Genomic DNA, 18556 nt, shown 5'->3' on the forward strand with positions numbered 1-18556 from the left:
TTTCTATTATGACAATACAACTAACTTCAATTTCTTGTATTTTTTTAAAAACCCACATTATTGTTTTCCTATCCTGCCTGCTATTTTTGAAAAGGCAGACAGCAACAGAACTGGTTTTTTTAGTGTCTTACTCGAAATCTCACCATGAAAGTCATGATATCTTGAGCATATAGCATGAGCACCGTGAAAGAAGATTTTTGACATGTATTTTCTACTTTGATGTACCCTGTTTTCTCTGATTTGGCCCAAGTACATTACATTTGTGTGCAAGTCCTGCTGTTGTCTCGGGTGAACAAAATAATCTAGCCACTCACTACCAACAAGCTGATATGATGTTGTCCTCTAAAAATGCATTTTGGCAAATCTCTGAGCCTGTTATTCATTCATTTTCTTGCCTTCTTAGTTAGATATTTCTGGCAGCCAGTCTATGTTTTGAATTCTTTTCATAGCTGTATGCACAGCTAGGTGTAATATCTGAAATGTAGCATAGCTGCATAAGATCATCTTCTTATGAAGTAATTTATGCCTTTCAATGTAATACATGCAAAGAGAAAATGCAGTAATTGCATTATGAATAACTCTCTTGGACATGGAAAAATGTTTCATACTTGCTGTAAGTTCCTTGTTAATGAAAAAACACACACCACATTAAGTATGTGGCCTGAAATCTGTCTTTTAATTACCCCATGCAAAGCTGGACATTTGTGACATTTCTCTAGTTTTTTTTTCCTCCTGTTCTTCTTGTTAGAAGCTGGGGTAATGCACTGAGCTACATACCAAAGCACACATGCTGATTAGCTGTGTTTGCATGCCCTTCTACACACATTGCCTGGTAATTCATTCATAGGTGTGTGAATTTCTTAGTCTTTATAACAACTTGGATAACACCTTGAAGAAAATGAGAAGATGGAAACAAAAAATGAATGAACAGTGTGACATATATCTGGAAGGTCGTATTTCTGTCTTCTCTACAAAAACAGATTAAAACTACCTGGAGCTCCTTCACTTTGATGCCACCGTGGTCTGTGATGAGCAGTGCAGCATAAGCTGCAGATTCAGTAAATGGAGGGAAATGGAAGAGGAACCACAGGCATAAAAGAAAAGCAAAAAAAGATTTATTGCTAGTCAAGAGGCGTACTAGAAAGCAATAAATGAAATTACATTCTGTACACAAACAATAGAAAAAGGTTAATAAACATTCAACATTGCATCCTTGTGCAGGAGTTTGTGTGAAAGATTTGACCCACATAACTTCAGCATCTAAGACATTAATTAGTAGTGTTATTATTTCTTAACTTTGAACAGAAAATGCATGGAATTACCCTTCTCTCAAAGCACCAAAATCAAATATTCTTGGACTCATTTAGTATCTTTTCATGCCTGTGATTTCAGATAATAATTGTTTATGATACATTTGAGTCTAGCTAATGTATTACACAAAAACTCCTCAGGGCAAGCATTAGTGCAAATTTCACTTTGGTGAAAAAAATCGCAAATATGATAAGATTTGGTTTGACTCTTGACCACTGAATAATGCACCATGATTAACTGTCCCACATTTTCTTAAGTCAGCATACCAGCTTAAGTAAACATATCAGTATACACAGAATAAGGTGCCCAAGGCATATACTCAGTCTTCTGTAAACTGGCCACTTAGGAAGACAGATAATTTATGGTATACTACTGCCTGATGTGACAGCTCTTTCAACTTTTTATGTGAGGTTGGGTACTTTTTTCTTAAGGCTGGGTTATTTGAAAAGGTGGACCATTGAAAAATTGACAGTGGAAATCCTCATGCTTCTATGAGTTTTCTTTAAATTGAAGGAAAGGTTCAAAAACTGTCAATTTATGAATTAGAGAGAAAAATATTTCATAACTATTCCCTAACCCCCAAGTTTCACCAAGGAGGCTGAGATACTAACTCTGGATTTCTAATAGATGTCTACAAGGAGCTTCTTCCTATGGGCAGTATTTTGTCTTTTATGTAGTTGGTTAAATTTAAAACTTATGGTGGTAAAGGACTACATGGCAAGAGATTTCTTAAGGATATCTGTAGTGAGTTGACAACAAATCCAGTGTAGTTTGAAAGAGTAAAGCACACATATCCCTCACAGCCAAATGAACTCTGCTGACTCCAAGGGTAGATCACGGAGCCATGCTTCTATTACTTCCTCCTGCATTTGGAGGATTGGCACATCCTGTTCTAGTTAGGAACACTGTCTCATATCAAATACATTTCTCCAAGGTTATGGGTATCAGTATGGATCCTTTTTATGCTGTCTTGGGAGATGTGTAATTTAGATTCTTGAATGGAATAATGGCAAGAGTCTGTTTAGCCAACAAAAACAGGTTAGAAACCCTGGCTTAGTTTATCTTATTCTTAGTTTTAGAATACTTCTAAACAATTTTAAGATACCCAAGACTGTATTCAACTAAAATGATCTCTGGACACAGAATTATAAGCTTATTTTTTTTATGGAAACATTGTGTGCACTCAAATCTTAAAGCATTCCAGCACTTCTAAAGAGTCCAGATTGTTCTTAACATTCATGCCAAATTATCAACAATTTAGAAAACTGTTGCCAAAGGTCATTCCAACTACAGCTGTTTGGAATACAGAGGGGTTTATTGATCTTTTCCTTTGCATAGCTCTTTAAAACAATATTACATTGTGGAAATAAAGACCATGACAGATGTTGATCATTGCCATAGGAGAGGGAAGGAGGGGCAGGGGGGGTATCAGGGTTAAATTGAGGGTGAAAGATTCCATTGCAATGCTATTGTTAGGTTTCTATGTGGTAATACTCTTCTCATGATGTGACTTTAACCTGGCGCTGTACTTGTGTCCCAACAAATTAGGGAAGCTGGCTCAGCTGGTTGGGACAGAATTCATTAGGCATGGCACTTGAGGTGGCATAATTTTCACAGCTCCAAAGCAAATTGGAGTCCTCCCAGAAACACAGGTATCATATTCTAACAAATCACTTATCCCAGAGGCCATCTTTGACTGCTCTTATGAAGCAAGGTGAATCATGATCTTTAGGAAAACTTAATGGCTGTGATCCAATTTAGCAGCTGGATTATATTAGTTCACATTTTTAAGGACAAAGGTTATAATAACGAGATCTTGTGTTACTGGATTTACTCAATTAGGTAACATAGTTACCTTAATGGTTCTGTAACAGTTTGCTGGGTGTTAGGAGTGATGTAATTTCTTTTTTCTAGGTAAAACAAAAGAAGACAATTCTATAGATAAAGGCAGACTAGTAAAAAACAGAAGAGGTATAAAAGAGAGGGCAAAATAGGAACACTGTTACTGAGAAACAAGGAGAAATTACAAGATATTAATGACAGAGATGCAGTCTGAGTCAGAGTACTTTAGGGCCTTGAAAGCACAAGTAAAAAGTTTAAACCTGATACACTAGGCAAAAGAAAACAGGGAACATAAAAGACAATTGTGTGTGTGTTAATAAACATGCACACTTGCATGATATACATGTTTATAGAGCTTAGGACTGAAACAATGGATTTTTCCTGGCAACCCAACACTCCACAACATTGCATCTTCTATGGGATAACATTTGTGAATCTTGTAACAAGCTAATGAACAAGAGCATTTATTTCAGCTTTTGCATGGTTGAAGGTGCTCTTACTTCTACTGTGTGGTCACATACATTTGTATTGAGGAATTTTAGCTGCATACAGTTCACATTAATATAGCAGACAGAATTTGGCTTACAGGCTAATAAAGCAGTAAACCATGTCTTAAGGTATAAGCTCTGTTAACCACAGACCTGAAAATTTCTCAAAAGCACTAATCTTGATGTTTCTAATTAAATGGTTTCTTTTTCATGCAAATAGATTCTGCTTACTAGGGGAATGAGAGGGAGAAGGCTTGTTGTTTTGAAGTGAGAAAACGTGGCTTATGTTTGTTTTTTTGGAGGCTGTCGTCACCCTGCTCCTCATGCAACTTGGGCCAACCAAAACTCAGAGAGCCTCAAGGGCTGCCAACAGTCCTTATCAAAGCTTGCTGCAGCTTCTCACGCGATTTACACACACACAAATCCCCCTCTCCACCGAGCGGAGCTGTAGCTGCCCTGGGACCCTTTCTCAGGGGGACGCCGCCAACTTGTCCCCTCCGGAAAGCCCGGGGGTGGGAAGAGGGGATGAAGCTGGTCTTCTCTCTGCCTCTTGCGAGTCTCCAGGGTTCATCCAGACGCTCGGGAGGACGATTTAATGACCCGCTCCGCCCCTGCTTCCCCCCGCCCAGGCAGCTCCGGGAGGCTCTGGGTCACACGAGCGGGGAATGAGCCGCTGCAGCGGCAGCAGCAGGAGGAGGGAAGGAGGGAGGGCACGAAGGAGGGAGGGCACGAAGGAGGGAGAAAGGAAAGCGGGCAGGTGACACCGCGCTGGGTTGCTCCGGCCCTGCGGGGCGGACGGCAGGAGCTCGGTGGCCATGCACGTCAATGGGAAGGTGGCTCTGGTCACCGGCGGGGCGCAGGGCATCGGCCGGGCTTTCGTCCAGGCGCTGCTGGGCAAGGGCGCCAAGGTAAGCCCCGGGACGCGCGTCCTCCCGTTCCCTCCCCTCTGCCTCCAGCCGGCACCCGCGGGCGGGGGGTGATGGCAGCCCCGGGGCTCGGCTCGGCAGGGAACCTGTCCGTCTGTCCATCCGCCCGCCAGCCGCTCATTTTCCTCCCTCCCCGCTTAGGTAGCCCTGCTGGACCGCAACTCCGAGGCCGGGCAGGAGAGCAAGGCGGCCCTGGACGAGCAGTTTGAAGCGCAGAGGACGCTGTTCATCCAGTGCGATGTGACGGAGCAGGAGCAGCTGGCAGGTAAGAGCGTGAGGCGCAGCGCGGCTAAGCGCTCTGCAGGACAGCCAGCCTGCTCCCCATCGCCGCTGGCACTGGCTCACAAACCACTCCATCCTGAACCTGCAGAGGTGAAATCTTGCTACCGGCATTACTACCACAATTTCACTTTGTTCCTCGGCACATCGGAAAGAAAAGCCGAAGTCGTTTCCATTCAGTGTTGTGTGTGATATTTTTGTATAGAAGCCTCTGCAGAAGATAATTGCTATTTTATGAGCAATATATATAAACTTTAAAGCTCATACTTGCTCTTTATGAGGTTTCAGTACAGATTCCAAGCTGCATTCCCTCGTCACAGGAGTAATAAATTCTGTGCTGGGTTGCAGTGCTCTTTCCATACAGCTCACTTTCATTGCGTACTGCCATAGCTGAAACCAGAACTGGCAAAAAGTGGCACGCTGCTTTATCATGGGGTTAACTATAGGGTGATAACGCTTCACACACATTTTGCAGAGGCATGGAATGAAAGCAGCTTCCCTTATGAGTGATTTGCATTTCTGTTTTCACTTAGTGGATAAACAGTGTTCCCTGCTGAGTATCATATAACATTGTGTACCTTCACAATATTTCATAACAGCACATCACTTCATTATAAGTTTCATTATTAAATGGTGCATTCATAGGTAGTGACTCAGGTTCAGATTTTGACATCTCTTTTGTCAGTGCCCTTTCCCCAGATTCATTTCTGCCATGATAGATGTGAACAGTTTTGGTCTGTTTTCATTCATTGCACTTCACTGGTCCCTTTCTCAACAGTGATCATTTAGCATAGCCTTCTTTCAGAAACATTGCTGCTATTCCAGAATTCAGCAGAATTCACTGTCCACTGTTCCAAGTTGGCATGATTATTCCTAATTCTATAGCTTTACATTATCTGTTTGTAAGAAAGATGCTGGACTTTACATCTGGGATCTGCTGTTATCAGCAAAGTTTTTATTCAGCTAGGTTGATTATTGACTTTTTCTCTAAGTGGGAGGAGTAAGAAGCAAGAAAAAGCATCCTAGAGGTAGGAATAACATGTGCTGCTGAGCAGGTGTGTTACCTCAGTGTGCCTTGACTCCCACAGCTCCTCCTCTCTTCAGTGCCAGGCGAGTGCAGGACCAACAGGGTGTGAACTGGGAGCTGGAGTGAGTAGGACAGGTCAGCAAGGGAGTTTTTGGAACCAACTTACTAGGAAAAGAACAATCAGAGTAAAATTGGAAGTGGTTCTCACAAAGAAAAAGAGCGAGAACAGGCAGCTGCTGCTGCTAATGCCTCTCCCATCATTGCATTAATCCACCTGCAGGTTTCTTACCATAAATTTGCAATCATGTCTCACAATCATTTGGGGATTCTGAGCTGGTTTTAGTGGGTTTTTTTGGTTTTAACTGCCTTATTTTCATATTTTTCCACTTTCAATTGTAAGCTACTACCTAACAAATTTAGATTAATCTCACATTTAGGGTTTAAAAGTCTTGTTGGATGAATCAAGTCCTGTACTTTATGTTAAACGTCATGTGTGTGAATGAAGTTCCTCTTTTTTTTTTTAATTTTAGCTCTTAAAATAGGAAGCAAGTCCCAGTACTAGAACTAGTATTTTTAAGTACATGAGGCTTATGGGCAAGAAATCATCTGCTTAATATACTTTTAGGTCTTGCCTGTACTTTTTTCTCTGGTGGTTCTTTCACCTAATCCCCCACAAAAATCTCCTATGTCATCCCACTTTTGAGAAATCACCATACTTACTTTTTCCTTCCAGGTATGTTTAAGAAGCTCACATATAACTGGTGTTTATGCAGACTTTGCATTGTTTTTTTATCTTTCCTTTAAAATAGATCCTTCTCTTATTTTTTCCTTCCCCACTCAACATTTCTTACTATCATCTGCTTTTAATTTTTTATGGTTCCATAAGCACTAATTAGTATGCAATGGAAGTACAGTATTATTCTACATCTGAAGAGAGAAGTATAAATCAGCTTATACTGATGTGTAGGTGACAACTTCACTAAGAATTTACAATAAGATTCTTCTTTTTGTGGGCAGGTGATATTTGGGATTATTATAGGCAGATAAACTTCTACCAGAAATATTCCAAGCATAGATATACAAAAGCATTTGGTCTTTTCTCAGTATGTAAAATAGAAAATTACAATTAGCCAAGTCTGTGTAAATCTAATTAAAAAATCATTCACAAAATTACTATTATCCATGCTGTTTTTTGAAAATTCTGTTATGAATTAGAATCTTCTTAAGATGTTATTTAGAGAAGGCTTAAAAGAGAATTAGCCAGTTTCCAAAATTTGGAAGCTAAGTAAGGACCCAAATTGTATTTATTTTACTTATTGGAAATAAGTTAAATATTCACTTCTGCTTCTAATAAATCCAAAGGTTTTCATTTTCAATGGCTGATGCAGAATTGGAAAGATAAATGGATAAATTGGAAAGAAGAGTTGAGAAATCAGAGAATGAAGTGGCAACAAACATAAGAAAAGAAAAAAAGGTAGACAGACCAAACCAGAAGATTTATTAATATTACAGTATTCTAGTATAGAATATTATAAAAATCTGTACAATGAAGGCAGTTGGACAAATAAAATCTTTCCCATCAGCTGCCCAGCTCTTGTTTTAATCACAAAATGATGACTATGATGGATCTGAAGCATTGAGACAAAGAAAAGGCTCGTGCAGGAAAAGCTTTGTAAACCCCTGCAACTGCTGCAGAAAAAAGTAGGTGTCTGAAAGCTGATGCTATACACCTGATTGACACGAAGAGCTAAGCACTAAAGAACTAAAGAGCAGAGAAGGAAGATGCTCCTGGGATCACCTTTCAGTGAAGTAGTTCCATCAAGGCCTGTCAAGCCTAGTTTTAGTGTTTTGGTCTGTTTTCATTCATTACACTTCACTGGTCCCTGAAATATTGTCGATTTTGAGTCAAACACCAAACAAAGCTTTTTAAAACAATATTGGGGAGACAGAGTCTTGGTTTACATAACTGAATATTTAGCAATGAGGAATAGTATTTGGAGGGAAAAACAAGAAAGCTCTATATACATGTCAGGTAATATCCTCAGCCCTGGAACATCTTAGTCTGGAATGAACATCTGGAATTCATCTCATCTATCTTGCTGAAGCAGAGCCAGGTTTGACAAGTTTGCTCCTCATTATGACATCATCCTGTTTTTCTATACACATCTTTTTTCTCAGTTCTAACACTGTCACCTGGAAAAACCCAGTGTCATTGGGGAAGTTTCTGAGTTCTTATTTTGAAATTCTTTGGAAGACAGGTCACTATTTTTATGCTCAGAAAAAAAGATTTGAATTTGAGAAGCACATTATTAAAGTTACCTGACAAGTAGGATATATAACAACTTATCCATAAATAGATACATCTAAACAATAATCGTGATTAATTATTTGTGGTTGAAATATTCATGTCAGTTATTCATTAAATAAAAACTGTGTTCTTAGTCTAAATTTGGACTGAATGAAGAAATTTTTTCTGAACACTTGAAGCTTTTGTTTTTCATTCAAAATAGATAGTGTCAAATTTTGACTTTACTAACTATATAAAACTGTTACAAATCAAGCTATAAATGCTTAATTTATATGATTGGGGTGCCAAACTTCCTATCTAATACAAAATGTGTAAGTGCTAAAAACTTACATTAGCTCCTGTTATCAACCATCATCAAACTGAATTACAAGGCAGCTATGTTATCTTAATCCTTCCACTTTCCCTTAATATATCTAATATTGGTGCATGTTAGATAAAGTATTTAATTGAATGTTGCTTACTAATGTTTAAGAAAATAATGAAGATATTTTGGTAGACTAATAAACCATTAATTTTTCTATGCATTGTATTTTTATATCTTATTTTACAAAGCTCTAAGTAATGTCACTCTTGGATCTTACTATAGGTGCTTTCAAAAAAGTGATTGAACATTTTGGAAGGTTGGATATTGTGGTTAATAATGCTGGAGTGAACAATGAGAAGGACTGGGAAAGCACTATACAAACTAACTTGGTAAGCATTATCTCCTTTCATATGTCTATATTTCAGTATTTAATGTTGGAAAACAATTAACAGCCTGTGGCTTGTACAGGTTTTGCCAAATGACAGAACATTGTTTATTGGATTGGTAAGTACAGCTGCTGAAACAATCACCACATACCTGAGTCTGTGGTGGGTCCCTAAAATTGTCTATCCAAGACATACAGCACTGTGTAGAGCTGCTCGGATTATCTGTCACCAGACAACATTCTCTTTCTAGAAAATCCAATTAATTCCCATATAGGTATAATTTGGGAAAATCTACTGCCCAAAGCAGTAGAGCTGCATCTGCAGTAGGGCAGTCTGTCTCTATGAATGTTTTAGAACATTTTAATTTATTGTGAGGCTCAGCTGGCCAGCACAAGAGTTGTGATTTGTTGATAGTACAAGTAAACTTGTTCAGCCAAGACCTCCACATTTTCCTCACCAACCATGTCAGCATAAAATCCGAGTTTTTAATATAGGCCACTTCACCACTGTCACTTTTTATTTAAGGACACTTACTCTTAAAATCCAGTATATTCAACAAGCCTGCAAAATTAATTTTCAAGCAGTTACCACTTCTTTGATATTATCTGGTATCTCATCAGATGAAACCACAAAATCTGTTTCTCAGCTGAAAAGTTTTTAATTTCAAGTACACCTCTAGGACATCTAAGCTCCAAAGAATGACCTTTCTAGCATTAATAGAATTTCTAGGTTCTTGAAATTCAGCTTGTAGTCTAGCATCTGTGAAGTCCTAATTCAATAGTGATTCAACAAGTCACCCCATGATCATACTTAATGCAAAGAAAGTAGCAAAAGGAAGCTTTTAAGAGTAAAATGTGAAGTTTTCTCGTTTGAAATTTGTCACACGACAAGAAAGCTCAGAATATGAAAATTAGGTGTGTTTTTGTCAAAAAATTTAAGGGCAAAGATACCCATCTTTGAATCCCAATACCTCCAAATTTACAAACTAACAAAATAACTCCAGGACAAGTAACACAAGCTGTATGTGAGACGAAAAGACTATAAAGTTAAAGAAAAATTAATGAGAAAATAGGTATTTGGAAAAAACTGAATTTAAGTTCCATAACACCTTTCTCTTGATTTTTTATATCTTCCTTAGGTATTCTTCAAGATTTAAGTACATATATTTCTTCCTCTTTATTTCATTTCTAAAATGTTCTGAAAAATTAAGCATTAGGAAACTTCAAATTGTGAAGTAACAGTAATTTGTCATCCTCAGTGACAGGCAACATCTGTATCTCTTTGTACACATCCCTTGAATGTAAAAGAGGACTGCATCCTAGATGACTTATTTCTCTTTACTTTTGTGCCTGGTTTTAACACAGGATATAAGTACATGTAGGCAGCCATCCACCTGTCAAATTTGCAAGCACAGATATTAATTAGTCATCACTGGAAATACTGAAGTCCATGTGAGAAATGTGTCTGACTGTGACACTTGCTGTCAAGGTAAATATCCTAATTTTGAATGATGTCATAATTTTTGGATGCCAATAGCTTCAAACGAAGACATTGAGAACCTCCTCTTACTATATTGCAGAAGACACAAAGCTGGGTGTGGGGTTGATCTGCTGAGGGGTCAGAAGGCTCTGTAAAGGCTCGAGATCTGAACAGGCTGGACTGATGGGCCAAGGCCAATTGTCTGAGCTGCAATAAGAAGTGCTGAGTCCTGCATTTTGGTCACTACAACCTCATGCATTGCTACAGGTTTGCAGCAGAGTGGCTGGAAAGGTGCCCATTGGGAAAGGGCCTGGGGGTGCTGGTCAACAGTGAGCCAGCTGTGCCCAGGTGGCCAAGAAGGACAATGGCAATTGCAGATACAGATCAGCAATAGTGTGGCCAGTGATTGTCTCTGTACTCAGCATTGGTGAGACTGCACCTCAGATCCCATGTTCCATTTGGGCCCCTCGCTACAAGAAAGACATTAAGGTGCTGAAGCATGGCCAGAAAAGGACAACAAAGCAGTGAAGGGTCCTGTGAGGAGCAGCTGAGGAAGGTGGAGTTGTCTAGCCTGGAGAAAAGGAAGCTAAGAGCTTTATCAGCCTCTACAATCACCTGAATGGAGGTTGTAATGAGGTGAGGGACAGCCTCCTCTTCCTAAGAAGAAGCGATAGGATGAGAGAAAATGGTCAGAAGGGCTGGAGGAGGTTTAGATTGGATATGTGGAGAGATTTCTTCACCAAAAAGGTTGTCAAGCACTGGAACAGGCTGCCCAGGAAAGCGGCTGAGTCACCATCCCTGGAGGTATTTTAAAGGCCTATAGATGTGGCACTTGGGGTCATGGTTTAGTGGTGGACTTGGCAGTGCTGGGTTAACAGTTGGATTTGATGATTTGAAGGTCTTTTCCAATCTAAGCAATTCAATGACTATTTTTTTTTTCTTATTACAAGTAACTGAGCAGAAGCAGACCATAAGTGGTCTCAAGTAGCAGAAAAACTGAAATCCAAGTCTTAGAAGCCTATATGTTTAACTACCAAGTTAGACTCCTAATTTTTTTTTTTAAGGAAAAATTATATAGTTTACACATTATTGTATATGCAAATATTCCATAAATGTCCTAACAACCTAACACACAGTTGAAAGTTGAAAAATTTCATAAATACATGGTAGTGACTGAAAGAACATCTAAAATGATCAGAGTAGAAAGTACAGTCATGTGGGTAAAATCAAAGCCGTTCTAAGATACAAATATCTCCACTTACCTATTGATTTGATTGTTCTTTCCCTGTCTAACACCAAGTCAACTAACTAGCTTATCTCCATGAGCATTTCTGTTTGGTTACTGTAATTTCTGTAAATTAAGATATAACAATTTGTAATTTTTGTTTTTTTTAATTATAACAACAGAAGAAAAATAGCTGTATCTTCTATGTGTTGGTTTAGAAAAAAATATTTCTCTTTCTTGTAGAAAGGAGCAAAACATATATGAAATACATTCTTTAGAAATGTCTCAGTCTCTCTGTAGTAGGATAGTTTAAGTATTTGTTTTATTCCTAAGAACAGAAATAGCTGCTATAGCCACACAGTGTGATACAATGTGTGATACAAAAATATGCATATATTTTTTATTTTAGAAGGGGAAAAAACCCTCTACATGCCAGTCATAATCTTAGTGATATCATTTATATACTGATATAACAAATATTCCCTGCCCCAGTTTAAAGTACAAAGTACAAATGTAGAGCAGTACAGGGCAAGATAAATCAGGACAAACACATCTAGGGTGTGTTCTTTACAGCTACAACAGTTCACAGAACCGGTTGGTCTTCAGGAAAGATTTTGAAGGAATGTAAGGAAGTTCTCTGCCAGTACTGCTCAAGAAAGCATGAAGAAGGTTCAAAAAGTGTGACTTAATTTGGAAGGAAATGGAGTAAAACACAATTCCTACTGGTGTCCATTACAGATTCCTGAGAGCAAGAAAAGACAACTTGATAAAGCCAGGGAATGGGTGTAGGAAAGAGTACTGACTACTAAAATGATATTTCTATTGCAGTGCTTTCCACCATCTTGCTACATTTTGTGCTAAAGTTCCATCTATTCATTACTTTATTAATGCATCCATTATTTTTTTTTTTTTACTTACATGTTCCAGCAATGCCATCTATTCCTCACCTCAAAACTCCAAATCTCATAGAGTTTACTTGATTGATATCAGCTTGATCAACAGCAGCTTCAACTAGTGATAGTCATACAAGGGTACACTCTTGTTATTATGGCAATAATAAAGTTCATTAAAAAATGAACTTGACAACCATAACAGAATTCCATTTTAAAGAGATATGACCAGTGTAGTTTCAGCAGCCTGTCACACACACACAGTGTGTGCACAGAATAGCACAAGGGTGTATGACACATAAATTCTTATTAAGGGTCCTACCTACACTCCTCCAGCATAACAGTTTTTATTGCATTCATAAAAAATTTTGCCTAAGGGATCCAGAAATTTCATAATCTGACTTTTTTTATTCTTCAAATCCTTAAAGCAAGAAAAGGGCACACATCTTTACAAGCCTTGAGCATGTATGTTATTTAAACACAATTGGGTGTTCCAAGAGGCGTCAATAATTTTATCTTGTGTTGATGTGGCTTTCTGGAATCACTGTAATTAGAGTGACCTAGTGGTCAATTACAGTGGATAATTACAGTATCTTTTGTCATTACAAATGCACCTAGCACATATTATACTAAAGACAATCTCCCAGATTACACACAGGGTGTTATGTTCTTGTCAGAGGTTTCTGAAAACTGACATAGGTTGCTGTATACAGTTAAATGTAGCAGTACACCTATGCTTGCATTTTAATTACCCCAATCAAAAGTTTAGAAGTACATTATGTGGCATTTTGTCTACCTTACTGTTTTATTATAACAAAAAATTAATCTTGTATATATATTTAAACCAATTCCCCAAATGAAATTATGAAAAAATTTGAAAGCAAAATCACAGTTATCTCCTGTTCGTGATAATTTTGCAGTTTTTAACACATTCTGGCAAAACTTTAAATTATAGGCCAGTCTGGGCACATCAAAACACCCCAGTCATATGGGATTCAATTATATAAGCATTGTCCAGAAGTAAGTAGAAATCAAATTTCTTCATGTGCATAACAGTCTTATTCTTCATTACTAGGCAAAATGTAGAAACATGCAACAATTCCAAGTTTTTATATTTTTCATGAGTTTGCACAATTTGTTTCCATAAGTGACAGAAGTAACAAATTTCCATGAATTTAGAAAAGTCCCTTACTAAAATGAAGTCCACCAACATCATGGTTTGTCCCTGCAAAATACTTAGATTGGAACTACAGAGAATGCACCACTGTATATTTATGTGTGACTCCTTTCAATACAGCTCATGGTGAAACACATGTTCCAGCAACTAGAAAACCTTGCAAAATCAATGTTTGCTTATCAGTCAGGACCTATTTCTCGGAAGGCCAATTAATGTTTCAGCAGAAACCAGAAGGATAGCTAAGCAAACATCAGAAGTGACGAATTTAATTTTTTTTTGTGTGACAAAGACTTCATGATCATCACCAGGCTGTTCCACTGTGCAAGCCATAAAAGGGAGTATGCTGCAGCCTTCTTCTGGTCCATACACATTGCTGGCCTTTCCCAGCATACCAGGAGAAATGGGAAGGACTGAATTTCCATCCCAAAGTAATATAATCTGGACACATGGCTGGATTCAGCAGCTGGAAGTAACCATTAGGTCACTATAATTATTTTTGCTGTCTATATTGTACTAGGAAGGACACAGTGACTTACCTTAATAACACAGTAAGTCAATTTTTTTAGCTTGTGGTTTTAATGTATGTTCACAGTAACCAGCGTTAAAGTATAATGAAAAGCAAAGGTTTTGAACTAAGAACATAAGACCAGCTATCAAAATGGAATACTATTCCTATGTCCTTCAGGAAGGTGGAGGTGTACTGAAGGTGGGAGGGAAGTAAAGAAATATGCACCATAAAAAACTGAAACACAGTGTTTCATTCCCACCTTGTAAAAAAGCTATTGACTTGTAGCAAATTATCAAATCCTGCTATACATTCCTTTCTCATTTCTGCTTTTTTCCTCTCTAGACTTCTTGTTTTCCACAGTTTGAGCTGGTAATTCAAACTCAAGAGCTTGCAATTTCATTTCATATAGCAAACTAACCTATACATAGGAATGCCAAGGGACTTGCATGCTTGCTCCAACTTGTCTATGTCCTAGAAAATTTACATTAAAAACAGTCCCACCTTCCTGTCCAACAGCAAAATGCTAAAATTTTCCATGGATATCACAAGCAGCACTTTAAGTTTCAGGATTTTGAAGTTCATCTTATATAGTTTACAAAGTACTTTTAAATGTTTCCTTATAGATAGTCATCGATTTACGACATCATTCTTATGAAAGGCAAATTTTCTTGGGTCAAATTCCACCTCTGAATTTGTTAACCTGCTTTATGAAACCACAAATCAGTGGCTCTTTCATTTTTGTTCAGTATCCCTAGCACTGAACTATCTTAGTTCAGGAAACAAAATGTTAGGACAGACTACTATTTTGTTTTCTCTAAGGAATTCATATTCCCACATCACCTTGATACCAATATAGTGCTCATCTTCAGCACTGAAGATGCTGATGTATTTTCTCACAATGAAGTACCAGAAGTATCAGACAAGAGCTGGTAAAAGGAAACATTATTAAACAGGTGTGATAAACTATGTCAGTTGGAACAGCTGTCCTGAAACACTAGAAAAGAAGCACCGTGTGCTAAGTTACTTTCAAATCAATTGTCACTTGAAACAATTACGATGACGATTAATGATGTCCTGGGCATCATCACCGAAGAACACTTTCTTTTTTAAGTAGATAAATCTAAAATGAAACACAAAATATGAGAACTAGCTTACAGGCACAAAATGAAAAGACCTTTAGCTTCTTTCATTTAATTGAAAGGAGATTACAGACATTTTCATCATAACCTAAAGCAAAAGAACTGGGTTCAGAAAACATAAATTTTGAGAGGATTGGAAAGAGATGGATTCTTCCAAGGGAATGGGAAATCCAACATAAAACGCTTCAGATGAAAAGTGCCATCTGCTGGGAGCGTGGACAGGTTCTTCTCACCCTGCGTATGTGGTTCAGAGTTTACCTGCAGAATAATTCTTTATTTTATCTGCCCAAACATCTTAAATAGCTATTTCATCCAAGATGGACCACACTCAGTGAGGTTTTTGTGAGGATCACAGGTAAGGATTACAAGGCTTTAGGGGGTATAAGGAGCAATATCCAAATGGGAGTCTGCATGTATCTTGAAGACCACCTCTCACAATACCTTAATGTAAAGGAGAACAGGTCTCCTGTCACCTGAAGAAATAATAAGTTAATGGCTTCCAGAAGGAGAAAAAGAACAACACAGTTATTTTGATTGAACAGCCAAGCTACCCACTTTTTGTTTGGTTTGTAATTGTGGTTTGGCCTAGTACACTTCTAGGTCTATTATCTCTGAATTATAAGGAATAGAAAAGCCTCTTCAAGGAGCCCCAAGCTACTTCCTTCTTCAACTGATTTACTTTCTCTAATCATCCTAAGTGGAATTCTCTTTTTCTGCTCAGCAGGCTGAGCCACTGCCCCAGGGCATGACAGGACTTGCACCTGCTCTCCAAAGACAGCATTAACCCCTTTCTTTCTAAAATATCTTCTGTACAGCCTATGTATATAATACACGTGTATATTAAAAAACACATTCCAAACTTAAGTCCAAATATAATTTTAGTTGAGGTGCCAATAAGTTTATGTTCAGAATAAATATACCTTATAGCAACACTACTGGACATGAACAATCTTGGTTTTAATAAATCAAATTTACATGTGAAAATGAACATTAAACAGCAATAGATTAACCTTTATAATGGCTCTGCTACTTTCCAGGACATGCAAAAGAAATCTGATTTAATTTGGTATGTGTCAAGACACTGAAGACAGTTCTTTAGAAAGTTTCTGGTAAAGCATTTAATCAGCACTATCCTTTTTAAATTAATCAAAATATTTTTTAAAATATGTTAGCTTAAACTTCCCAGGAAAGAAAAAGAAATCTATTTATGGGAATTTTTTCTTTAAGAAAACTTTAAAATAATATTTCAGAATTTTCAAATGTTCATATTTTGTGGGGTTTTACACTATTCCAGGAAATAGTGAATTCCTGAAAATATATTATTATAAAAATATCTCATTAAATGCTGAAACTATAGAAAATGAGAAAAGCTGATTCATTATCAAGATTCCAAAGGAAACTTGCTAATGAGGTCTCAGGTTGTTTTATCTCTGTCAATGGGCAGCCTCATGTTACTTGAAAAATGAATCAGTGATATTAATAAAGTAGGACATGCACTCCTCCAAATCTGATTCTTATTAAAACCAAAAAGCGTGAAGGATATCTGAAATGGAATTAGAAGTACTTCTTTATATTTTATAACATGCATCTCTAAAAATATCAGCTAATGAAAATGCAATACCCATCTCAAGATTATTCCAGTTTTGATTTGGGAATTTAGATAGTGGCAGAAAAATACTTAACATTCTTATTTTAAAAGCTTTTTATTTTCCTCCCATTTCTTCTGTCACTATCCATTAGATTTTAGTCAAATGCAGATTTTCTCACTGTGTTTTTTTTATATGGGAAATTTCTGTCTCCGTTATTCTGCAGACCTTCTCTGGTCAAAAATAGTGAAATAATCATGAACACTTCATCCTTTGGACATCTTAATTTATTTGGGTCAATAAATAAGCACTCATAAAGTACAAATGAAGTTCTCATTTAAAAGCAAAATAATATTTCCAAAAGACTAAAAGTGTGTCTCAATGCATTTGTCCATTTTAAGTAGAAATTTTAAAGCAAATATGAAATGATTACAGAGAGATCAGAAAAAAGTTGGTAAATAGTTATGGAACTCATCACTATTGCAGTAATGCTGGAACATTTCTCTAGAGTTATTATCTTCCACCAGGAGCCTTGTCTGCTGCCCTTTTCTCACTATTGGTTTCACTCTCAGGTAAAGTGACTTTCTGGGAGAAACTCTCCTCTCATGATTTACCCAGGAAATTGGTTACCCAAGCCTTGCTGTGTCTTTGGATAGCTCAGTTTAAAAGTCTGAAGCTCAGTGAGAGGAATCGCAGCAGAATTTCGGACTGCAGTGGGGTTCAAAAAGAGATTTTAAGGAATCAAGGTGATACAGGTCTCAGAATATTTTTCCTCAAAGTTCTGTCTTAAAAAAAATAAAATTGTAAAAATCACAGCTAATATTACGCTAACAACATCTCCCATCTCTTAGAATGCCTTTTTTACCTTCTCTTTATTTGCCTGTGTGGGCTTTCATTTGGGAGGAATGGTAAAACTCCTGTAACTTTAGTCAGAAAATAATACACATTTTTAATATCCTGGAAACATATCATGAAACTTAATCCTAGAAAGTGTGAATTTCTTTTGACTTGGGCCTAATGCAGTTTTAAGTATTAATGTTATCTTCAGATACAGTCAGTACATTTTTTATAAAATAGAACAGGCTATCTCAGAAAAAATGGTGGTATTTAGATCAGTTCATCCGCCACTTATGTTTTTAGATAAGGAACATATTTAATCTATAAATTATTTACTTTTTATTTCATTTCCTTCACAACTCTTATTTCCCATTTCAATATTTTAGGTTATTTATTTATATTTTATTAAAAGAAATAAGTAAACTGCTATTGCTTCTATCTATTGCAATTGTGCTTCTGAAGTTGTTGAGTTGCAATACTGGGGAGTGTCTCTGTGCTTAAAAACCCCAAAGCATAAATAAGATCACTGGTAATGTGATTCAGGTTCTAAGCACCACAATAAAAGGAAGTTTCAGTTTGTAGAAGCACAATAAATATTTTGAATAACATCACTAATTCAGTAAAATATTTTGAATAGTTTCAAATAATCTTTGAGTATCTTCAATAAGTCCTTCTTCTCTATACCAGACATCTGTGATCAGAGGAACCTACCTTGGTCTAGAATACATGAGAAAAGAGAATGGAGGCGATGGAGGAGTAATCATTAATATCTCATCCTTGGCAGGTGAGAAAATTTTCTGCATAAACAATATCTGCTGGGTTTTCTTCTTAAGAAAATTAATCA

At 37.2% G+C, this 18556-nt stretch overlaps 1 protein-coding gene across 4 annotated transcripts in view; it reads left to right on the forward strand.

Moving 5' to 3' along the window:
• The window catches only part of HPGD (15-hydroxyprostaglandin dehydrogenase), a 46502-nt gene that overhangs the window by 18013 nt on the left and 9933 nt on the right, over positions 1-18556 (forward strand). For 3 of the 4 annotated variants that reach the window (XM_086891439.1, XM_023924985.2, XM_023924986.2), the window contains 3 exons: positions 4709-4832; positions 8768-8874; positions 18400-18496. In XM_086891439.1, the coding sequence (XP_086747565.1) occupies positions 4709-4832; positions 8768-8874; positions 18400-18496 (328 nt within the window). Of the gene's footprint in view, positions 1-3993; positions 4550-4708; positions 4833-8767; positions 8875-18399; positions 18497-18556 lie in introns of those variants that run through there. The other variant, XM_023924984.2, reaches the window with a different exon arrangement.

This window comes from Cyanistes caeruleus, chromosome 5 (assembly GCF_971803275.1).
Source record: "Cyanistes caeruleus chromosome 5, bCyaCae1.hap1.1, whole genome shotgun sequence".
NCBI lineage: Eukaryota > Metazoa > Chordata > Aves > Passeriformes > Paridae > Cyanistes > Cyanistes caeruleus.